The 19,376-nt window shown below is 45.5% G+C and overlaps 1 protein-coding gene across 6 annotated transcripts in view; it reads right to left on the reverse strand.

Annotated features, from left to right (window-relative positions):
• The window catches only part of stac3 (SH3 and cysteine rich domain 3), a 73,276-nt gene that overhangs the window by 37,707 nt on the left and 16,193 nt on the right, over positions 1-19,376 (reverse strand). Inside the window, exons 1-4 of one of the 6 annotated variants that reach the window (XM_069940959.1) lie at positions 18,921-19,041; positions 18,183-18,249; positions 8,130-8,400; positions 1,187-1,284 (exon numbers count right to left, since the gene is read on the reverse strand). In XM_069940959.1, coding sequence (XP_069797060.1) covers positions 1,187-1,284; positions 8,130-8,400; positions 18,183-18,248 — 435 coding nt within the window. In that variant the 5' untranslated portion in view covers position 18,249; positions 18,921-19,041. Of the gene's footprint in view, positions 1-1,186; positions 1,285-8,129; positions 8,401-15,507; positions 15,674-18,182; positions 18,250-18,508; positions 19,042-19,376 lie in introns of those variants that run through there. The other 5 variants (XM_069940957.1, XM_069940956.1, XM_069940958.1 and 2 more) reach the window with 5 other exon arrangements.

Here is a 19,376-nt window from a genome sequence, read left to right on the forward strand (position 1 = left end):
TATGTCCTAATTTCAAAGTTATCATCTTCCAAAGCATGAGCTGCAATATCCCAAATGTAGATCTTTTTAATTCAATAAATCAAACTCTGTGGATGTTACTTTATGTAGTTTTAATTTGTTGATAAGAATGGATAAACATTTTTGCAAAGCTTTGCCACAAGCCTTTCATAACAATGAATAACAAAGCATTTACTGTATAATAGATATACAAAGATATAGAGAGATACAAAAATACAAAGAAAAATTTCTCGTGCCCTCGCTTCCTTCACATCTTCTAAGTGAGAGGCAAGCCATTAGCCTGGGTGGATATTATGACATATTACATCATAGTCACTATGGTAACACTACAAACAATAGTTCTCTTAAAGAGACAGGCACAAAATTAACCAAGAATCAAAAACACAAGGTTTTAACCTTTACACCCGTGGGACGGGCTTGTTTTAACTTTGGGGAATGGCGTATAAAGGGCAGGGTCACATCAGGCTCTCAGTAGCCACCTGTCAATGGTGATCCTGTTGTACACAGTTGCCCATTGGACACAATTCCCCCCTCTCTCACCACTGCATCTTGTACACAACTGCCCTCTGTGCACAACTGCTGCAGCACACTATTGCTCACTGTGTGCAATCGCCCCTCGTACGCAATTGCCCAGAGAATACCATTTCCCTTTCTACACAATGGCTGCAAGCAAAGCATGGTCTACTGCACAACATTGGGGCAGCACGGTTGAGGTCGCATGGCAGTTCGCGCAACGCCATTACAGCGCCAGTGCTCAGGACTGGGGTGCAAATCCTGCGCTGTCTATGAGGAATTTGTACGTTCTCCCCATGACCTGCATGGGTTTCCTCCAGGGAGGGGCTCCAGTTTCCTTCCATCCTTCAAAACATACCGTGGGTTGTAGGTCATTTGGGTGTTATTGGGCGGCACAGGCTCGTGGGCCAAAAGGGCCTGTTACCATGCTGCATGTTTAAATTTAAATTTAAAATTAAAAAAAAATAATTGCCCATTGCGCACGATTGCTGCTTGTACAATATTATATTTTTAACTTTTTTAAGCATTTTATTTACAACACAGTAGAAGTCAATGCTGGCCATTGAGACCCACATCACCAATTATACCCTACAACTGATTGCTAAGAGAATATCCCCTCTGAAGAGTTCAAACACCAGGGAGGAAGAAGACTTACAATCTTGCCGAAACATCTCTGGAACTCCACATAAGACTGGCAGTGGTGATGGATGTTGGTTTTGCAATTTTTGCATCTCAAGCCAAACTTGTTATTCACTGCAAGACAGGAATTGTTCGACAATTAACACAGAAAGCAGGGATGAGGGAAAACCTGACTATTGAAGAATGAGCTGATCGTAAGGAGCATTGGACCTTTGTCAGACAAGCATGAAGCCATTTTCATCTGGCATAATGATATGCATTTGTCTGTCTCACACACAACTGACTCTAAGAGAGTGGGAGGCCAAATTTTTTTTTTTTTTAAACTTTATTTAAAATTTTATGACATGAATAAAATAAAAATGACATTTAAAGAAATAATAAAAAATAAGATAATAAAAATTAGAATACTACATTATTAAACTACACAAATTAACCTCCCCAATAATTATAACACAACATTAATCATCTAATTTAAAATTAGTCCAACCCTCCCCCCCAAAATAAAGAGTGAATTAACAATGTTGTAAATAAAATAGAAAAAACCCCACTTACAAAAAAAAGGATAAAACTTAACAACAAAAAAAATTACTAACAACAAAAAAAATATCAATACTAAAATAATACCCTTAAACATATATTTAAATCAAACATAATACATGTATTTAACAAATGAAATCCACTGTAAAACTAAGTTCAAATATTAAAATCATATATCAACCACATATCTGTTATACAAAAAATCATAATTAATAATACATAAATACAGAATTTCCATTAATACCGTTTCCTTTATAATTCATCGAGAGAACAAAAACATCCCTTAGAAAAACAATCAGATAAACTTTTTATTCCCTTCCCTTCCCCTCCTCTTATATAAAAGAAAAGAAAAAAAAGTTCAAACTCTTATAAAATTCTCCATAATTCTTCATTTATAACATCTTCAAAATTCTCTCTCAAAATTAACTTAATTTTATTAAACTCTTCTCCCTCAATGTATTTGTACTTAATTTTCTTCTTTTTCTTCTTATCACCTTTCCCCTCATCTTCCTCTTCATCTAATTCAACATCCTCAATTTTTGACTTATTATCTTCTGTGACATCATCCTCTTAAAAAAGAAAGAAAAAAGAGAAACCCCCCCCCAAAGAAAAGAGAAAAAAAGGAGAGAAAAAAGAACCTCCTAATTCCCTCTCAATTACAATCAGAAAACAAAAAGAGTTTTAAAAAAAATTATTTATTTAAAAAAATAATTAAAAAAACCTTCACTTCTTAACCCAAAAATTAAAAAGAAAAAAAACAGGTTGGAGGTCACAACTACCTCCTCCTGTTTAAACCGCCCAAAGCGGTAACTCCCCCAAAATATTGGGTGTGAGATAACTCACAGGTAGCTGATGACTTCTGGAAACTAGTGCCCACTCAGTTCCCTCTCCCAACTCCCATTTCATTAAACTATCATCATTATTTAAACTATTTAAACTCTTCTCAAAAAAAAATAAAAGATTTATTTTTTTAAATCAACGTTACCACTTCAGTCACCATTGCTTCCATTTCTTTTAAAAATCTGGATCCCACCTTACATCTCTACTCTCTTTGGAGACCTTGAAGGACTAAATCGTTCCTGAAACTGCATGATTGGTAGAGACTGAGCAAAGTCCATAACCTCTTTAGGATTGCCAAAGAACTTTGGCTAATTTCCATCCTAAAAAATCTTCAGTACCGCAGAATACCTGAATGTTGCCTTATGTCTTTTTTTCCACAACCGTTCTTTCACAGAATTAAATTTGCGTCGTTGAAACATAATTTCTTGACTCAAATCTTGATAGAAGAAAACAGGATTATTCTGAACCATCAAAGGCGATCCATTTTGCTGGGCATTTCCAGTAACCGTACGTAAAATTGTCTCTCTGTCACAATAGTTTAAACAACGGATCAAAACAGATCTTGGATTCTGTCCTGAAAAAGATTTTCTTCTTAAAATTCTATAAGCATGTTCCAGTATTAAACCTTCAGGGAATTTATCCTGTCCTAACACTCGTGGAATCCATTCAGTAAAAATTTTTCTTGGATCTGGTCCTTCTATGCCTTCTGGCAAACCAACAATTTTCACGTTGTTCCGTCTAGATTGATTCTCCAAATAATCAACCTTTTTTGCTAAATTTTTATTTTGGATCTGCAATGTTTCAATTATTCTATTTTCATCTTGCAGTTGATCCTGTGCATCAACTAAACCTTGATCACACATTTCAAATCTTTCAATGGTTTCAAGCTTAAAAGCTCCATTAATGACTTCCGCCATCGCATTAATCTTGGAAATAAACAGGTTCACAAAATTAGCTAAGTGATTCGATACAGAATATATCTTATCTTCAAGATCCTTAACAGACATTTCAACAGAAGTAGATTCAGGCATAATGGGGTCTTGCTGTTCCTTAGAGACCACGGGATCTTCTGTCCCTTCCCTTAATTTAGTATCTTTTGTAGCAGTTTTACTTCGTATAAAAATCCCTCTCAAAGTCCCCCCAGCAATGCCAGGAGACTGAAGATCAGGGTTATCTTTAAGCCAAATCTCTTTAATCATCTTCACTGAATCGATGTCTGGAAAAACCGTTGTAATTGAAGATGCATTTTGCAGTGCCACCACTGTAGCAGTCGAATGACAGCTCTTTAACTCTCCAGCTGGTGGCGCCCCAGCTGATTCAACTGTCAAAGACTGAGTAACATCACTCACAGTGGCCGTTGTGTGAAATATTGGCACCCGTCCAGCTCCTTGGTCCGAAAGCTGTTGAATGCGACCTTCAAAGAGCCTCACCGGCTTAAAACGGAGCTTCAATGCCGAACTCTGCACGTCCTCCTCTGGATCCATTCTACGCTGAGTCCTGGCTTCTTGTAAACAAGTAGACTCAGACAATTTCGGAAAATGTAATTTTTTAACAGTCTGTTGATGTTTTCTTTTACCTCTTTTTTGCATATAAACCATTAGGCACTAATCCAACACCTCTTATTATTTATAAACTTTTAAAAGAACTTTAACGGGCACTTAAAGACAAAACAATAAATCAGAGTCAGGAGAGGTCTGGAAGGCACGTCTGTTCCCTACGCCATCTTGCCACGCCCCCGGAGGCCAAATATTTTTGATGGAGAAGAAGGTGTAATGATTGCTGCAGTCGGAGGTTCCCCACTTGCTTCAAAAGGGTATCAATCATCCCGGTGCCCAAGAAGAGTAGCGTGGGCTGCCTCAACGACTATTACCCAGTAGCAGTAACTACTGTGATGAAATGCTTTGAGATGTTGGTCATGGTGCCGTGTTTGGAAGAGTATCTGGTTCAGTGGGTTCACAGAGAGAGAAGTCTGGGCACAAGTGTTACAATCACATGTAACTTTAATGAACACACAGGGGATAAACAGGAGAAAGTCAAACAATACTCAATTACTATATTACTAAACAACCATATAGACTTTCACATCGGTCCTAAGTTGGACTCTGATACCAGTGGCTGTCTATACTCTACACGGTCACACACATGTACGCACTCTATAGACAGGACTTTCACTCTGTACCAATGGGGCTGCAGCTCTCTGCAAGTACTGATTTATTGCAGTAGTATGACTCAGCTTAAGTGTAGTGCACACCTTACCCATGATACTTCCAGCGATGTCTACAGTGGTGACCTGGCATGGAGCGATATCCAGGGCTTGGACCACAAGGCAGAAATAAAGCAAGAATGTGGTATGTGTTGATGCTATATACAGTTCTGATCTGGGCGCCTAGCCAAAAATGACCCGAGGTAATTTAAACAAGCCAATGGCAAGGTGTGCACTAATGGGTGGCTGGAGTCCAACATTGATTAACAGGTGATGTGACTTCAAAATAAGTTTCAGACAGGGAAGATATGTGACCACCTGCAATCCCACAATATTCCAGACAGGCAGGAAGGCCACATGTTTCTCCACAATCCATATATAACCCATGACCAGAATTAACACATACTTAAGCAAAGGTTTGGACCCACTGCAATGTGACTACCATCACAATCAGTCCACAGTAGACGCAATATCACTGGCTCTCCATTAGATCACCATGAAAACAACAACTCATACATATGGCTGCTCTTCATAGACTACAGCTCTGCCTTCAACATTATTCCCTCAGTGATGGTCAAGAAGCTCCAAACGCTGGCCTCTGCACTCCCCACCCCCCCCCCCCCCCCCCCACCGCTTCAGCAACTTCCTTATCGGAAGACCACAGTCAGTACAAATTAGAAACAACGTCTCCACTGATCAATAATTCAGATGCACCCCAAGTTGTGCTCAGCCCTCTGCCCTACTCATTATACACATGACAGTGTGGCCAGTCACAATTCCAATGCCATCTACAAGTTTGCCGATGACACCATAGTTGTTGGCAGAATCACAAACGGCAATGAGGAAACATAAAGGAGGGAGATAGATCAGCTCATTGATCAGTTTCTCACCAACAACATTGCGCTCAACGTCAGCAAAACCAAGGAGATTATTGTAGACTTCAGGAGAAAGTCAGGAGAACACGATCCAGTCCTCATTGAGGGCTCAGTAGTGGAGAGGGTCATGAACCTCAAATTCTTGGGTGTGAACATCTCCAAGGATCTGTCCTGGAACCTCCTTGTTGATGCAATCACAAAGAAGGCTTTCCAGACACTGTACTTTATGAGGGAGCTACAACTAACAACCACCATTAACATGTAGCAAAACTCCTTCAGGAGTTGTGGACGGTGCTAAAGGTTACAAGAGGATGTAGACAGTTGTGCGGAAAAGTGGCAGATAGCGTTCAATCCAGTGAAGTGTGAGCATTTTGGAAGGACTAATCCAGTGGCTCTCAACTTTTTTCTTTCCACTCACATCCCAGTTTAAATCATCCCTAAGCCATCAGTGCTCTGTGATTAGTAAGGGATTGCTTAAGGTGGTCTGTGGGTGGGAAGGGAAGGTTGAAAAATCACCGCTTTAGGCCCAATTGTCACTGAAATATTTTGCCTGAGAAAAATTGTCATTGGCCCATTTCCTTTGGAGTTATGAAACTGTCCACATAATGAGTCAATGAGGTACGATTAAAACAGTGGTTTTCAACCTTTTTCTTTCCACCCACATACAACCTTAAGCAATCCCTTACTAATCACAGAGCACCTATGGCATAAGGATGACTTAAAGTGGGATGTGAGTGGAAATAAAAAGGTTGAGAACCACTGGGTTAACCAGAAGGATGAGTTCAGTGCATCCCTCAAGGTCACCGCACAGATTGATAGGATAGTTAAGAAGGCCTATGGGATGCTGGGATTTTTAATAGGGGGACTGAGTTCAGGAGTAGAGAAGTCATGTTGGTTTAGTATGTTTTTTTTAGGGAATATATGGGTCGGCACAACTTCAAGGGAACAAGGGCCTGTATTATGCAAAATATCAATGAGAAACAGTAATCTCTTCCGCCTCTCTATTACACATTATTTCACATCAAATTAAAACATGATTTTCCCCCATCGACTCCACACACCATCCCCTGGGGGGGCTCACCGTTCCTGAACCAAGATGCAGTGAAAAGCTTTCTTTTTTGAGCGCTATACAGCGTTCTTGCTCCAACATTACACAGGTCCGGACGTAACCCCGAAAGAGGGACAGGCAGGCAGCTCGCCCCGCACCCTCGACTGCCCGCCGCCTCGACCTGTGGATGGCCAGCTTTCCACCGGCACCCCCGCGAGGTGATCCTCCGAGTACCCGACCCGACATCCCCCTCCCTCCCTCCGCCTTGGACGGCCGTAAATCGTGAGCGTGGGGCTGGAGTGCAGCCAAAATTGCAGAGCTGCTCCCCGCTGCTGCGGACCTACGGAGAGTGGGGTGCGGAGGCGCGGCGTTCTCCCGCATGGTCCAATCAATTGGTCCGACTGCTGTCAGCTCCGTACTTAAAATCCCGCGGCCACGGGGTCTGTGCCTGAGATGGCGACGTCTACGGTCGGCAGCAACCACGAGGCGTTGCAGCCTCCAGGACTGGCACAGGGCACCAGAAAACGGGGAGACCACTCCGCCATCTGAGAAGGAGAAGCAGAGAAGGGGTCGGTGACCACGGCACCGGACTAGTGAGGGGCCCCGCGACTGAAGGAACCACACAGGCGGCGGGGCTGCTGGTGACTCGAGGCGAGCAACCCACGGAGGCTGCAGGAGGTTCGCATCAGGCTGCTAGAGACTAGCTGGAACCTGGCCGAATGGGGACCAGGGAACAGAACCGGGATGCGAGAGGGAGCTGAAGGGTCACTGATCGTATCGGAGCTCGGGTTGTCGCTGATTTGGACTGAACTCTGGGTGGCTGTGGAGGCTGCGGGAGCGCTGGAGGCGAATCCACGGACACTCGGTGACGCCGGGGGAGGGAGGGATGCTTTTTTGTTTCCCTTTCTCTGTCTGTAAGAGACGCTTCAGGCAATTTCTGCTGATGGCGAATCCGTCTGCCCTTAAGGCAGGAGAAACCAATTTCATGTAAGATTACACTTTTTTATTACATGACAAATAAATGTCGAATTTGAGGAGTTGAGGAGCATGTTCTTCACGTAGGCAAATCTCACATACTCCGCAAAGCCGAGGTTCACCGTCTCCTCCCGGCCGCGGGAGTGACCATTGTGCGACCTGCCGTGATGAAGCATAGGTCGACTTGCCTGTACAGAGCCAAAAAAGAAAGCTTTTCACTGCATCTTGGTCCGCGTCGAAGGGCCGAGAGCCCAGCCCACGCCGTGGCAGCGCCAGCGATCGGGACCGGGGCTCGAATCCCCGTTGTACGTTCTCTCCGTGTCTGTGTGGGCTTTCCCCCTGGGCGCTCCGGATTCCTCCCATCGTTCGAAACATACCGGGGGTTCGAGGTCAAATTGGGCGGCACGGACCCGTGGGCCGAAATGGCCCGTTCCTCTGTTGCATGCCTGCATCTACAGAAATGTTTAAATTAGCCACTTACGGACGATCATCCGTGCACAGACATCGCAGAACTTGGGCTTCTTGAAGTAGTGATCCTTGAACTTGTGGGGCTTGTCATTGACCGGCGTTGGGGGCTCCGGGAGAGGCAGCTCCTCCTTCACCTCTTCTTCCTCTTCCTCCTCCTCCTCATAGTAATAGTAGATCACCCCTCCCCCGGGGTTTACCATCTCGCCGTTTGTCCGCTGCGGAAGAATCTCCTCTTTACTGGCTTCCTTCTGCTGCTTCCGAAAGAGGGACTTCAGCTTCTGGATCTGAAAGGGAGATGATGACCAAGGTCACTATATTCTTTTGTGAAAAATGTGCTTTATTCACAATAAATGGTCTACAATGCAAGAAAACCCTTCAAGACTTTTTTAACGTTCATAGTGTAAGTCATATTGATACCTTCTCATCGTTGTACATCTTACATTTTTCTCTTAATAGAGAGATCATGTTGCAACTCTACCAATGCCTGGTGAGACCACGCTTGGAGTGTTGTGTTCGGTTCTGGTCACCTCATTACAGGAAGGACGCAGAAGCTGTGGAGAGGGTGCGGAGGAGATTGACCAGGATGTTGCCTGGATTGAGAAATAATTTATGAGGCAAGGTGTGGTGATATGACCACCACCATAGCCGCACTCCCACCAGCCTACTGCAGGGGGCAACCATTGTACCTGCGGCAGGCAACCTGGGAAACTGTCCCCACCTGCTCGCTGTCGATCACTGGCCCATATAAAGACTATTTTAAGCTGATTAAAGCCTGTTGTACAGTCTTTCGAGTTTTGTGTTGCTTGCTGCACCACAGGGCACCACACAAGATCAGCAGATCTGGGACTTTTCTCTGTGGAGAGAGGAAGGATGAGAGGAGACTTGATAAGAGTTCGACCCATTTCTCTTAATTACTTTTTTCAAACATCTACAATTGATCAAGCCTTCATTTTGTTTTGTAAAGTTAACGGAATTCTCTTTTTCAGATTTGTTTATAGATGGTAGTTTAATGTCTTTTGAACAATTATCTAATCAATATACCTAACTCACATTTTTTTAGATATTTTCAAATTAGAAATTTTCTGAATACCTTACTGCAGTGATTCCCAAAATGGGCACTGCCGCTCCCCTGGGGGTGGTGTAAAAATCCAAGGGGGTGGTGAGGAGAAGTGGGGGGGGGGGGTGATGAATATTTGTTTATTTCTGTGGTCCAGGAAGGACATGCACCACCTTCAGATCTGCAAGGGCCAAAGCTCCAGGCTTGTAAGGATTTCAAATTATCTTCAGGTAGTAATGTATTTTTAAATTACATCTAAACACACTGAACACCCCCCCCCCCTTAATTTTGGCCCCGACCACCCACCCGTCAAGCCCCCTATGTTTGATCCTTACCCTGACCACCCACCCATTGAGCCCCCGACAGCCACTCCTCACCCTGACAGCCCAAAGACAATGTAGAGATGTAAATTTACTCTTTAATATTGCTAAATAAATTGGTTTAGGAAAAGATCTATCTGTGGAATACATACACTTGTTGGATTAGTTGTTTTTTGACATTTGTAGAAGACCTAATACTAAGGAAGGGGTGTGTGTTCATTGTATGGATGGGGGGAGAGGTTGTTAGGGATGTGGTCTCTGAGCCAAGGGAATGGCAGTCCAAAAATGTTTGAGAACCACTACTTTACTGCCTGACTTTCCAACATCATAGCAAAGGGATTTAGTTGATTTCCATTTGAACCCTTCTTATAAGGGTTCAATAGGTAACATTTATAATACGTTACTAAGATTGCAATCAAGTTCTAACGACAAAATTAAAAGGGCCTGGGAAAGAGAACTTCAGGTACATCTTCCAGAGGAATTATGGGAAAAGATTTTTGGATGGGCTAATACCTCTTCGATATGTGCTCATCATTCTTTGATCCATTTTAAAGTGATACATCAGGTTCATGTGCTGAAAGACCATTTGGCCCATATTTATTCTAACACTAGTCCTATTTGTGATAGATGTAAATCAGAAGTGGCTTCTTTATCTCATATGTTTTGGTCACTCGTCGGGGAGCTATCCCAGTCGCCAAACTGTCTCGTGGTCGGGTGGTCAGCGACTAAACTGGCTCCCCACCAGGCTTGCCTGGTGCGAAGGGTAGCTGGACACCCTGCAGTATGAAAAGCAAGACCTGTGAAAAGGCGGATGAACCCTCTTTTCGGGTCAATGGTCATCTAGCAAACACGTGCCGTAAAGCAGGGCAAGGGCATCCTTTGCATTGAAGCTTGCAACAGAACCTCCCCCAGCCATCTTGGACCTCTCCATGCCATTGGATCCTGGAGGGGATGTCAAGAGGGTGGGTCTGGACCTGTGTAATCCCTACTCACATAAATCCATTCATGCACACACTGCTCCTTTCTGAGGAGTGGAGTATCCTCGTATCAAACCCCACAAACTGACTGAAAGGAGCCATCATCGTCCTATGGGATGGATAACCAGAAGAAGAATGTTGGAGGGGTATTGGATAGGTATTTTTTTTAAGACTTTGTCAGCTCTACTGGATATCAGTTTGCAACCTAACCCTTTAACTGCTCTTTTTGGAATTATAGTTCCAGAAGTAGAATGAGTTTCCACTTCCACACATCAGGTTGTAGTCTTTTCTACATTGTTGTCAAGAAGAGCTGTCTAATTTAAATGGAAAGATTCTAATCCACCTACTTTGACTCAATGGCTCTCTCAAATTGTGTCATGTTCAAGTTTAGAGAAAGTTAGAAGTCGTACATTTGATACTTCTGTTAAATTTTAAAAGACTTGGCAAATTATAAATTATTTCCACATGACTTAGTCAGTATAATTATTTTCCCTTCTGGACTATATTTAATTTTACTTCCTTTCTCTTTGTTGGTGAAAATCAGCTGATTAATTTTTATTAATACATTTTCAGGAAAGGCTGCCCAGTCTTTTTCATTTTTTCTCAGATTAGGTAAGGTTTGATACAATAAGAATGTTTCTTTTGTTTGAAGATTTCAGTTTAAGGAGAAGAGAACATATTTGTTAATTGTGGTGTTGTAGCGGCACTATAGTGCGTGATGATGTCAGCGTGTGATGATGTCAGTGTGTGTCAAGCGCGTGATTTTGGCTTTTAATAGGTTGCACGGGTGATGAAGAGTAAATCTGTTTGATTCACTCAGGAAATGCTTGTGTGCTCATTTTGTCATGTCCTCTGCGATTCCAGTGGCCACAATTGGTGACGCCGACGAGTCCAAAAATGTATTTTTGGACAAAGATAGGCTGTGCAGCCATTGCTGTGAAGCTGCCATCTTTCTGGATAGCTAAGCCTGAACCATGGCTCCGACAGGCTGAGGCACAATTTCACCTTCGCAAATCAAATTGGGCACCACTCATTATTACCATCTCGTCAGTGCCCTGGACCAGGCTGTCACAGAGGTTGGCAACCTAAAAGGCAAGACAAACCTTTCTGCCAGTTCTTGGGGTGGGGGTGGCGTGTAGCAGTGCTATGGTGGCACTACAACTCCCAGAAGGCATCAAATCGGCCATGTGACAGTGCATGATGATGTCAGCATTTGTCGGGCGCATGATTTGGGCTTTTAAAAGATTGCATGGAAGATGCAAAGTAAATCCTTTTGATTCACTCTAGAAACACCTTGTGTGGTTATTTCATCGTGTCCTCTGCGATTCCAGTAGCCACAGGGTAATACAATACGTTTTATCACGGGATGTCATGTAGTGATAGTTTTCTCTTTTCTAATATTAACTCTTATTCTTCTCATGTATTGTTTACCTATAATATGACTAATAAAAAGAATGAAAAAGAAAGAGGCAGGGATAGGGCAGACAGTCAGCGCCTTTATACCCCTGGGCAAGAATAGCAAACACCACAGGAAATGTGAGCACATTGAAGGGAGGGAAGTTTAGGGGTACTTTTTTTTAATGTAGAGAGTAGTGGGTGCCTGAGTTGCCTTGCTAGGGGTGGTGGTAGAGACTGAAACATGAGGGGCATTTAAGAGACTCAGGCACAAAGATGGAAGAAAAATAGAGGATTACAAGGTAGGGAGGTTGTTACATAGACAGTAGCCCTTTAAAAGCTGCAGCACTTGGGTCGCCCTCCTGGGACCCGAGTGCGATTCCTGGGGCAAAGGTGCTGGAATTGTGGGGTATTGACCTGGCAATTTAAGGGGGATCTCACCCCTGCAATGGCATGTCACGTACTCACCGGAAGTACTGCCATATGTTCGGATGCTGGCTGCCCGGCCATGCACGCTAGAAAGCACCAAAATAAGCGGGTCGACCATTTTCATTTTCAAAACGCCTGTGGACGTGACCTAGGTAAGTTCAACTAGGTTCCCTGACCAGCTCTGAGGTCGGTCAGGGACCCGGTTGGGTTCTGAAGGAGGATGACTGGGTTGGAACTTTCTAACTGCCATGTAACGGTTAACCCCATTTTACATGGCAGTTTGAAAGGGCCTAGTAACCATTTCCTGTTAGGTCTGAAGCCACATCCAGCTGCCCATCAACATTGAGGCACCGCCCAGCCTGTCAATCAGGTGTGAGCCCACCAGCCAGAGCATGCACTCCCATTGGCCAGCCCCATACCTCACAGCCCCTGCTGAGCAGAGCAGGTTCTAAAACTGCAGCACCTCAGTTTCACTATCTCTTTGCCATGTGGTTGCAGGTAAGGGACTAGCAACCCCTTAACCTAACCAGGATATCACTGTAGACACAGCCTGGCATTGTAGCCACGCTCCCATTGATTCGGGGTATGGGAGTGTGTATACCTCTGTAAGTAGCCCACCTGCAGGTACCGTCTGTAGTCAGAATCCCCCTTTCCTCACAGGTGTATTCTGGGGTTGGAAGCCGGTTCGCGTTTGCCCCCTCCTCTCTCCTGGAACTGCTCCTGGTGCTGGGTCGAGGTTCCAACTGCTTGCAAATTGCTAATTACGCTGTTAATTGCTCCTGATCTGCCCGCTGTGTGGCTGAGCAAGCCAGCCTGTTTGTTTCAGTCTTAATAAATTCCTGTGTCTGGACTCATTTGCTTCTGAACCACAAACAAAGGAATATATGGGTCAGCATGACATTGAGGGCTGAAGGGCCTGTACTGTGCTGTGGTGTTTGATGTTCTATGTTCTAATACTGTACTCCATTAGCACCACTATGGCAACTTATTTTTCTATACCTCCCTCTATTGGTTGAGGGGCTTCCCCTCAGTCTCAGCCCCTCAGGGCCCGGAAGTGGGAGGACTCTAGACTAGGATCCTTCCCCGCAGAGTTTGGTAATGGGAGGACTCTAGACTGGGGTCCTTCCCCACAGGGCCCGGTAATGGGAAGACCCTGGCAGTAATGGGAGGATTCTACTGGGTCCTTTCCCTCAGGGCCCGGTAATGAAATGATTCTAGACTGGGTTCTTCCCCACAGAGCCTGGTAATGGGAGGACTCTAGACTGGGGTACTTCCCCACAGGCCCCGGTAATGGGAGGACCCCGGCAGTAATGGGAGGACTCTAGGCTGGGGTCCTTTCCCTCCGGGCCCAGTAATGGGAGGACTCGAGACTGGGGTACTTCCCCTCAGGGCCCGGTAATGGGAGGATTCTAGACTGGGGTCCTTCCCCAGAGTCCCCTCATGTTGGCTGTACCCAGCCTCAGTATGTCCTTCAGCACATACTCCTGTAGCCTGGAATGTGCCAGTCGGCAGCATTTCCTCACCACATCTCTGTGGGCTGAAAGACCAACAGGTCTCGGGCCAACCAAAGGATGTCTTTCACCAATTTGATGGTCTTCCAACAGTTCTGGATGTCAGACTCAGAGTGTGTCTCCAGGAACAGGCCATAGATCAGAGAGTCCTCTGTCACATTGCCACAGGGGATGACAAAGCCCCCTGCATCCTTCTCCACACAATCTTTGCAAATCTGCATTTCAGCAAAGAGGTGGGCAACAGTCTCCACTCCATTGAAGCCGTCCCGAGGGCAGTCTGCATGGAGGGTGACTAATATCCATCTGAATCAATATCTACTCGGGACACTGTGTAATAATGTTGTAGCAGAGGGCAACACTGAATGTGCTGTAATAGTTTGACACTGAATGTGTAACAGAGAGAGAGTGGTGTAAGAGTCCAACACTGAGTGTAGCAGAGTGTGGCACTGAATGTGTAAAAAAGAGTCTGACACTGTGTGTAGTAGAGAGAGTAGTGTAACAGAGTGTGACACTGAGTATGGTGTAACAGAGTCTGACACTTGAGTGTGTAACAGAAGGAGTGGTGTAACAGAATCTGACACAGTGTGTAACAGAGGGAGTCGTGTAACAGTATCTGAACTGAGTGTGTTACAGAGGAAGTGTAACAGTCTCTGACACTGACTGTGTAACAGAGGGAGTGCTGTAACAGTGAAAATGTTGCATTGAGATTGATTGTATCTGTTCTTGAGTTCTAAACTTCAGTCAAGACCTTAAGTCTGATCTGTTACAAGTGTCAGCGTGTCTTCCTGTGTTCATAATGAAGGTGTGGAAGGGGCAGTGATACCAAAGCTGGCATCATGTGTGTCCACGGAGGAGTGGCATCGGCTTCAGAAGAGTTGGAGGAGTAGTTAGGATAGCGTGAGACATGTCACCAAACTTCAGTACTAACACCACTCCCTCCATTACACACTCACTGTCAGACACTGTTACACCACTCCCTCCATTACACACTCACTCAGAGTCAGCCACTGTTTCACCACTCCCTCCATTACACACTCAGTGTCAGTCTCTTACACCACTCCCTCTGTTACACACTCAGTGTCAGTCTCTGTTGCACTACTCCCTCTGTTGCACATTCACTGTCAGTCTCTGTTACACCACTCACTCCATTACACACTCAGCACCATTCTTTATTACACCACTCTCTGTTACACTCTCAGTGTCATACAAAGTTGCACATCTCTCCCTGTTACACACTCATTGTCAGACTATACACCACTCGCTGTGTTAAACCCCACCCATGACAAATGTCCCTGCCGCAACACACAGTCAGCTCCTCGTTCCTTCCTCTAAACGAAAGAGACATTTCATCTTGACAAATGCCTGCAGATAGGCTGAACATAATCTGCCTTTGTCAATGGAATACAGGCTGTTTCCCCACAGTCTGCCAAAAGGGTCACCCATCAGACAAGTCACCATCTGCTGCCCAACTGTTGGGAGTGATGAACAAGAATTGTGCCAAAGGCTCCCAGCGAGGCAGCAACCACACTTCAATCAGGGGCCCGCACCGCAGCTGCAGAGACCACCCAGTGAAACCAAGGAAGTGGATGAAAGGCATTAACAACCAAAGTGAGGAATGGCCCGTTGGCCCAACGTGTCCATGCTAACTCTTCAGAAAGGCGAGCGCAGTGCCCCCCTCTCCTTTCCCAGACCCACGCTTTACCTGAAACATGCTTTTCATGGTGCTCCCACCTGCCTGCAATCCTCCCCCCGTGCCCGACAGCCGTCCAGAACTTTCCTGTCCAGCGATCAGTGTTCATCTGCCATTGACCAGAGCTGAGCATAGGCCTTCAGTCGCCATCCACTGAACCCTCCACCTCACAAGCCCATTTTATTAGCGGGGACTCGTTGAGATGTGACAGGTGCCCGCTCCAAAGGGCACGTCAGACACATTGCAGGGACAAAAATAACTGACAAACGGATTATCTACTTTGTTATTTGACAGGCAGGAACAGTTTGACGGAGAATCAGCGAAGGGAACGAGCATTGGAGACTCTCCCTTGAGAAACTGATCGGGACCAAGGCTCGAATCCTGCCTTGTCTGTAAAGAGTTTGTACACTCTCTCCACGTCTGTGTGGGGTTTCCCCCAGTGGCTCCAGATTCCATCCACCGTTCCAAACGTAGCAGGGGGTTGCAGGTTGGTTGGGTGTAAATTGGGCGGCACCGACTCATGGGCCAAAATGCCCTGTTACTCTGCTGTATGTCTAATTAAACTAATTAAATGTGGTGTGGGAAGGATTGCTAGTGCTACTCCAGTGGCGAGGAGGTGGGGGGGTTAACCTGGGAAGCGCCTTGGCTGTTATATTGCCCAGTGTGTGAGCTAACTGTGCAGAGGGCCGTAGACACAACAAAAAAGTGGGGAACGTTAGTGGAGGGGCGTGATGTCAGCTTGCACGCATCGAGAGAAAGTCACAGTCTGGGAAATGCAACAGGTCAGGCCAGCGTCTGTGGACAAAGGTCCACTATAACTCAGTAAAAGCACAACACAGGAGAAACTCAGCAGGTCAAATAGTGTCCTTGTATGCAGTAAAGGCAGAGATATATCACCAACGTTTCAGGCTTGAGCTCTTCATCAATGTCTGCACAAAATCTGGGCAGGCGGAGTGGTTAATGCAAATCACTTACAGTGCCAGCGATCGGGACCGGGGTTCGAATCCCACACTGTCTGTAAGGAGAGTACGCCACACTCTCATCTCCCCGCAACACTCACATCTCCCCGTCACACTCACACCTCTCACTGCCACACTCACGTCTTCCCGCCACACTCACGTCTTCCCGCCACACTCACGTCTTCCCGCCACACTCACGTCTTCCCGCCACACTCGCGTCTCCCCGCCACACTCGCGTCTCCCCGCCACACTCGCGTCTCCCCGCCACACTCACGACACCCCGCCACACTCACGTCACCCCGCCACACTCACGTCTCCCCGCCACACTCACCTCTCCCCGTCACGCTCACACCTCTCCCCGCCACACTCACCTCTCCCCGTCACGCTCACGTCTCCCCGTCACGCTCACACCTCTCCCCGCCACACTCACTCCTCTCCCCGCCAGTCTCACCTCTCCCTGCCACACTCACGTCTCCCCGTCACACTCACACCTCTCCCCGCCTCGCTCACATCTCCCCGCCACACTCACTCCTCTCCCCGCCAGTCTCACGTTTCCCCGCCACACTCACATCTCCCCGTCACACTCACACCTCTCCCCGCCACGCTCACATCTCCCTGTCATGCTCACACCTCTCCCTGCCACACTCACTCCTCTCCCCGCCAGTCTCACGTTTCCCCGCCACACTCACATCTCCCCGTCACACTCTCACCTCTCCCCGCCACACTCACCTCTCCCCGCCACACTTTATACACTATCTACCCATGGCTGAGTGACCAGGCACAATACCAATGCCATGATCATCGGCATGATGACGCCATGATCATCGGCAGAATCGCTAATGGCAATGGGGAAGCGTACAGGAGGGAGATGAATCAACTCGATGAGGGGGTGACACCAAGAACCTTGCACTAAACATCAGCAAAACCAAGTAGATGCTTGGGGACTTCAGGAATAAATGAGGAGAAAAAGACCCAGTCAGCAGTGGAGAGGGTCCAGAACTTTAAATTCCTAGGTGACAACATCTCCGAGGATCTGTCCTGGAGCCTCCATGTCCGCCAGCAGCTATACTCTGTGAGGTGTCTGTGAAGATTCAATACATCAATGAAGACTCTCAAAATCTTCCACAGGTGTACATGGAGATCATTCTGGCTGGTTACATCACCATCTGGTATGGTCAGGACAGGAAAAAATTCCAGTGGGCTGTTAACTTGGCCTAAGACATCACAGGCACCAGACTTCACTCCATTGAGGCCATCAACATGAGGTGGTGTCTTAAGAAAGCAGTATCTATCCTCAAAGACCCCCTACTACCCAGGTCATGCTCTTTTCACTCTACTACCATTGGGGAAAAGGTACAGGAGCCTGAAGATGAGCACTCAGTGGCACAAGGACACCTTCTTCCCAGCTGCTGTCAGATTCCTGAACCATCAATGAACTGAAGACGCTGCCTGACTTTGACTTTTCGTGCAGTTTTTGTTTATCATTGTAAGGTGGTTTATATGAACTTTTGCCTTGTGACGCTGCAGCAAAATAACAAATTTGGTGACTTGTTCATGACAATGAATTCTGATTCTGAGTGTGGAGACGTTTATAGCAGCATCTTCCAAACAGGCCCAATCCAAACACACACACTCCCAATCCATCAGATCCTCAGCCCACACCTCATGTAGAATTCGAGCTAGTCTCCTCTTCTCCCACATCCAACAAGAGGGCGTATTCACTTTTACCTGAGGTGCAGGCTGCTCCTTGCGTTGAGCTGAGTTAGAATTGTTCAGAGCTTCTCTCTCTCTCATTCTGCAAGAGAAGGAACAAATTGCATCGTGAAACTGAAGTGCAAATTGTTTGGAAAGAACTAACAAGCTCCATTTGGGAACATCTCTCCCTTTCAGAGGCAAGGCAAACTTGGCAATAATGCCTTCTGACAACAGCCTGTGGATATGATCAAATGGAGATCGCCAGGGGTGTCCGAGGAAGGACACATTGAGCGATCAGCAGCATCAAGTCGAGTTAGGTTCTGCATTGTGTGGAAGTGGGTGTTGGAGCATTTACCGACCTTTAGATTCCTTGGCGTCCACATCTCTCAAAATCTCACTTGGTCCCTGAATTCTTCAATTCCAATTTTAAAAGGCACAACAGCGTCTTTATCTTTTTCTTTCTTCATTAGTTTAAGGGATAGCGTCTTTATTTTTTGAGAAACCAGGATACTATTGGACTTCTGTAGATGCACAATGCATCTACCAACATATGGTATTTCAGTGTGGTATGGCACAAGATCGCGAGGGACTCCAGCGGGGAGTGAAAACTTCCCAAGGGATTGTTGGAATTCAATTGCCTACCATCAAAAACATCTCCAGGGAACAATGTCTGGGCAGGGTGAGATGCAACAGGAGCCTTCGATCAGGAAGAGGTTTTTTGAACCAAGCTGTTGAACACCGAATCACGGCACTGAGTGGTACAGCACTCACGTTGTCAAATCAGGACTTTGTTACAGTCATGGGAGAATAGTGTCATTGTCGGTTTTAATTTCACATTTCACAGCAATTTTTTTAACTTCAGCTCGATGCTGATTGTATTTCATTGGCTGGTTTACAGGTACAATGACAATAAAGTGAATTGTCGGCATCAGCATTATCATCATCATTGTTTTCATCATCACCTTCATCATCATCATCGTCATCATCATCATTGTTTTCATCATCACCTTCATCATCATCATCATCAACCATCATCGTCGGCATCATCATCGTTGTTGTCATCATCATTGTTTTCATCATCACCTTCATCATCATCATCATCAACCATCATCGTCAGCATCATCGTCATCATCATTGTTTTTATATTATACATCTTCTATTTATAATTATATATATGATATATTTATATTTATTCTGTAATATTCCACACTGAAGGCCAAACTTATT

The sequence above is a fragment of the Narcine bancroftii genome, chromosome 5, assembly GCF_036971445.1.
Source record: "Narcine bancroftii isolate sNarBan1 chromosome 5, sNarBan1.hap1, whole genome shotgun sequence".
NCBI lineage: Eukaryota > Metazoa > Chordata > Chondrichthyes > Torpediniformes > Narcinidae > Narcine > Narcine bancroftii.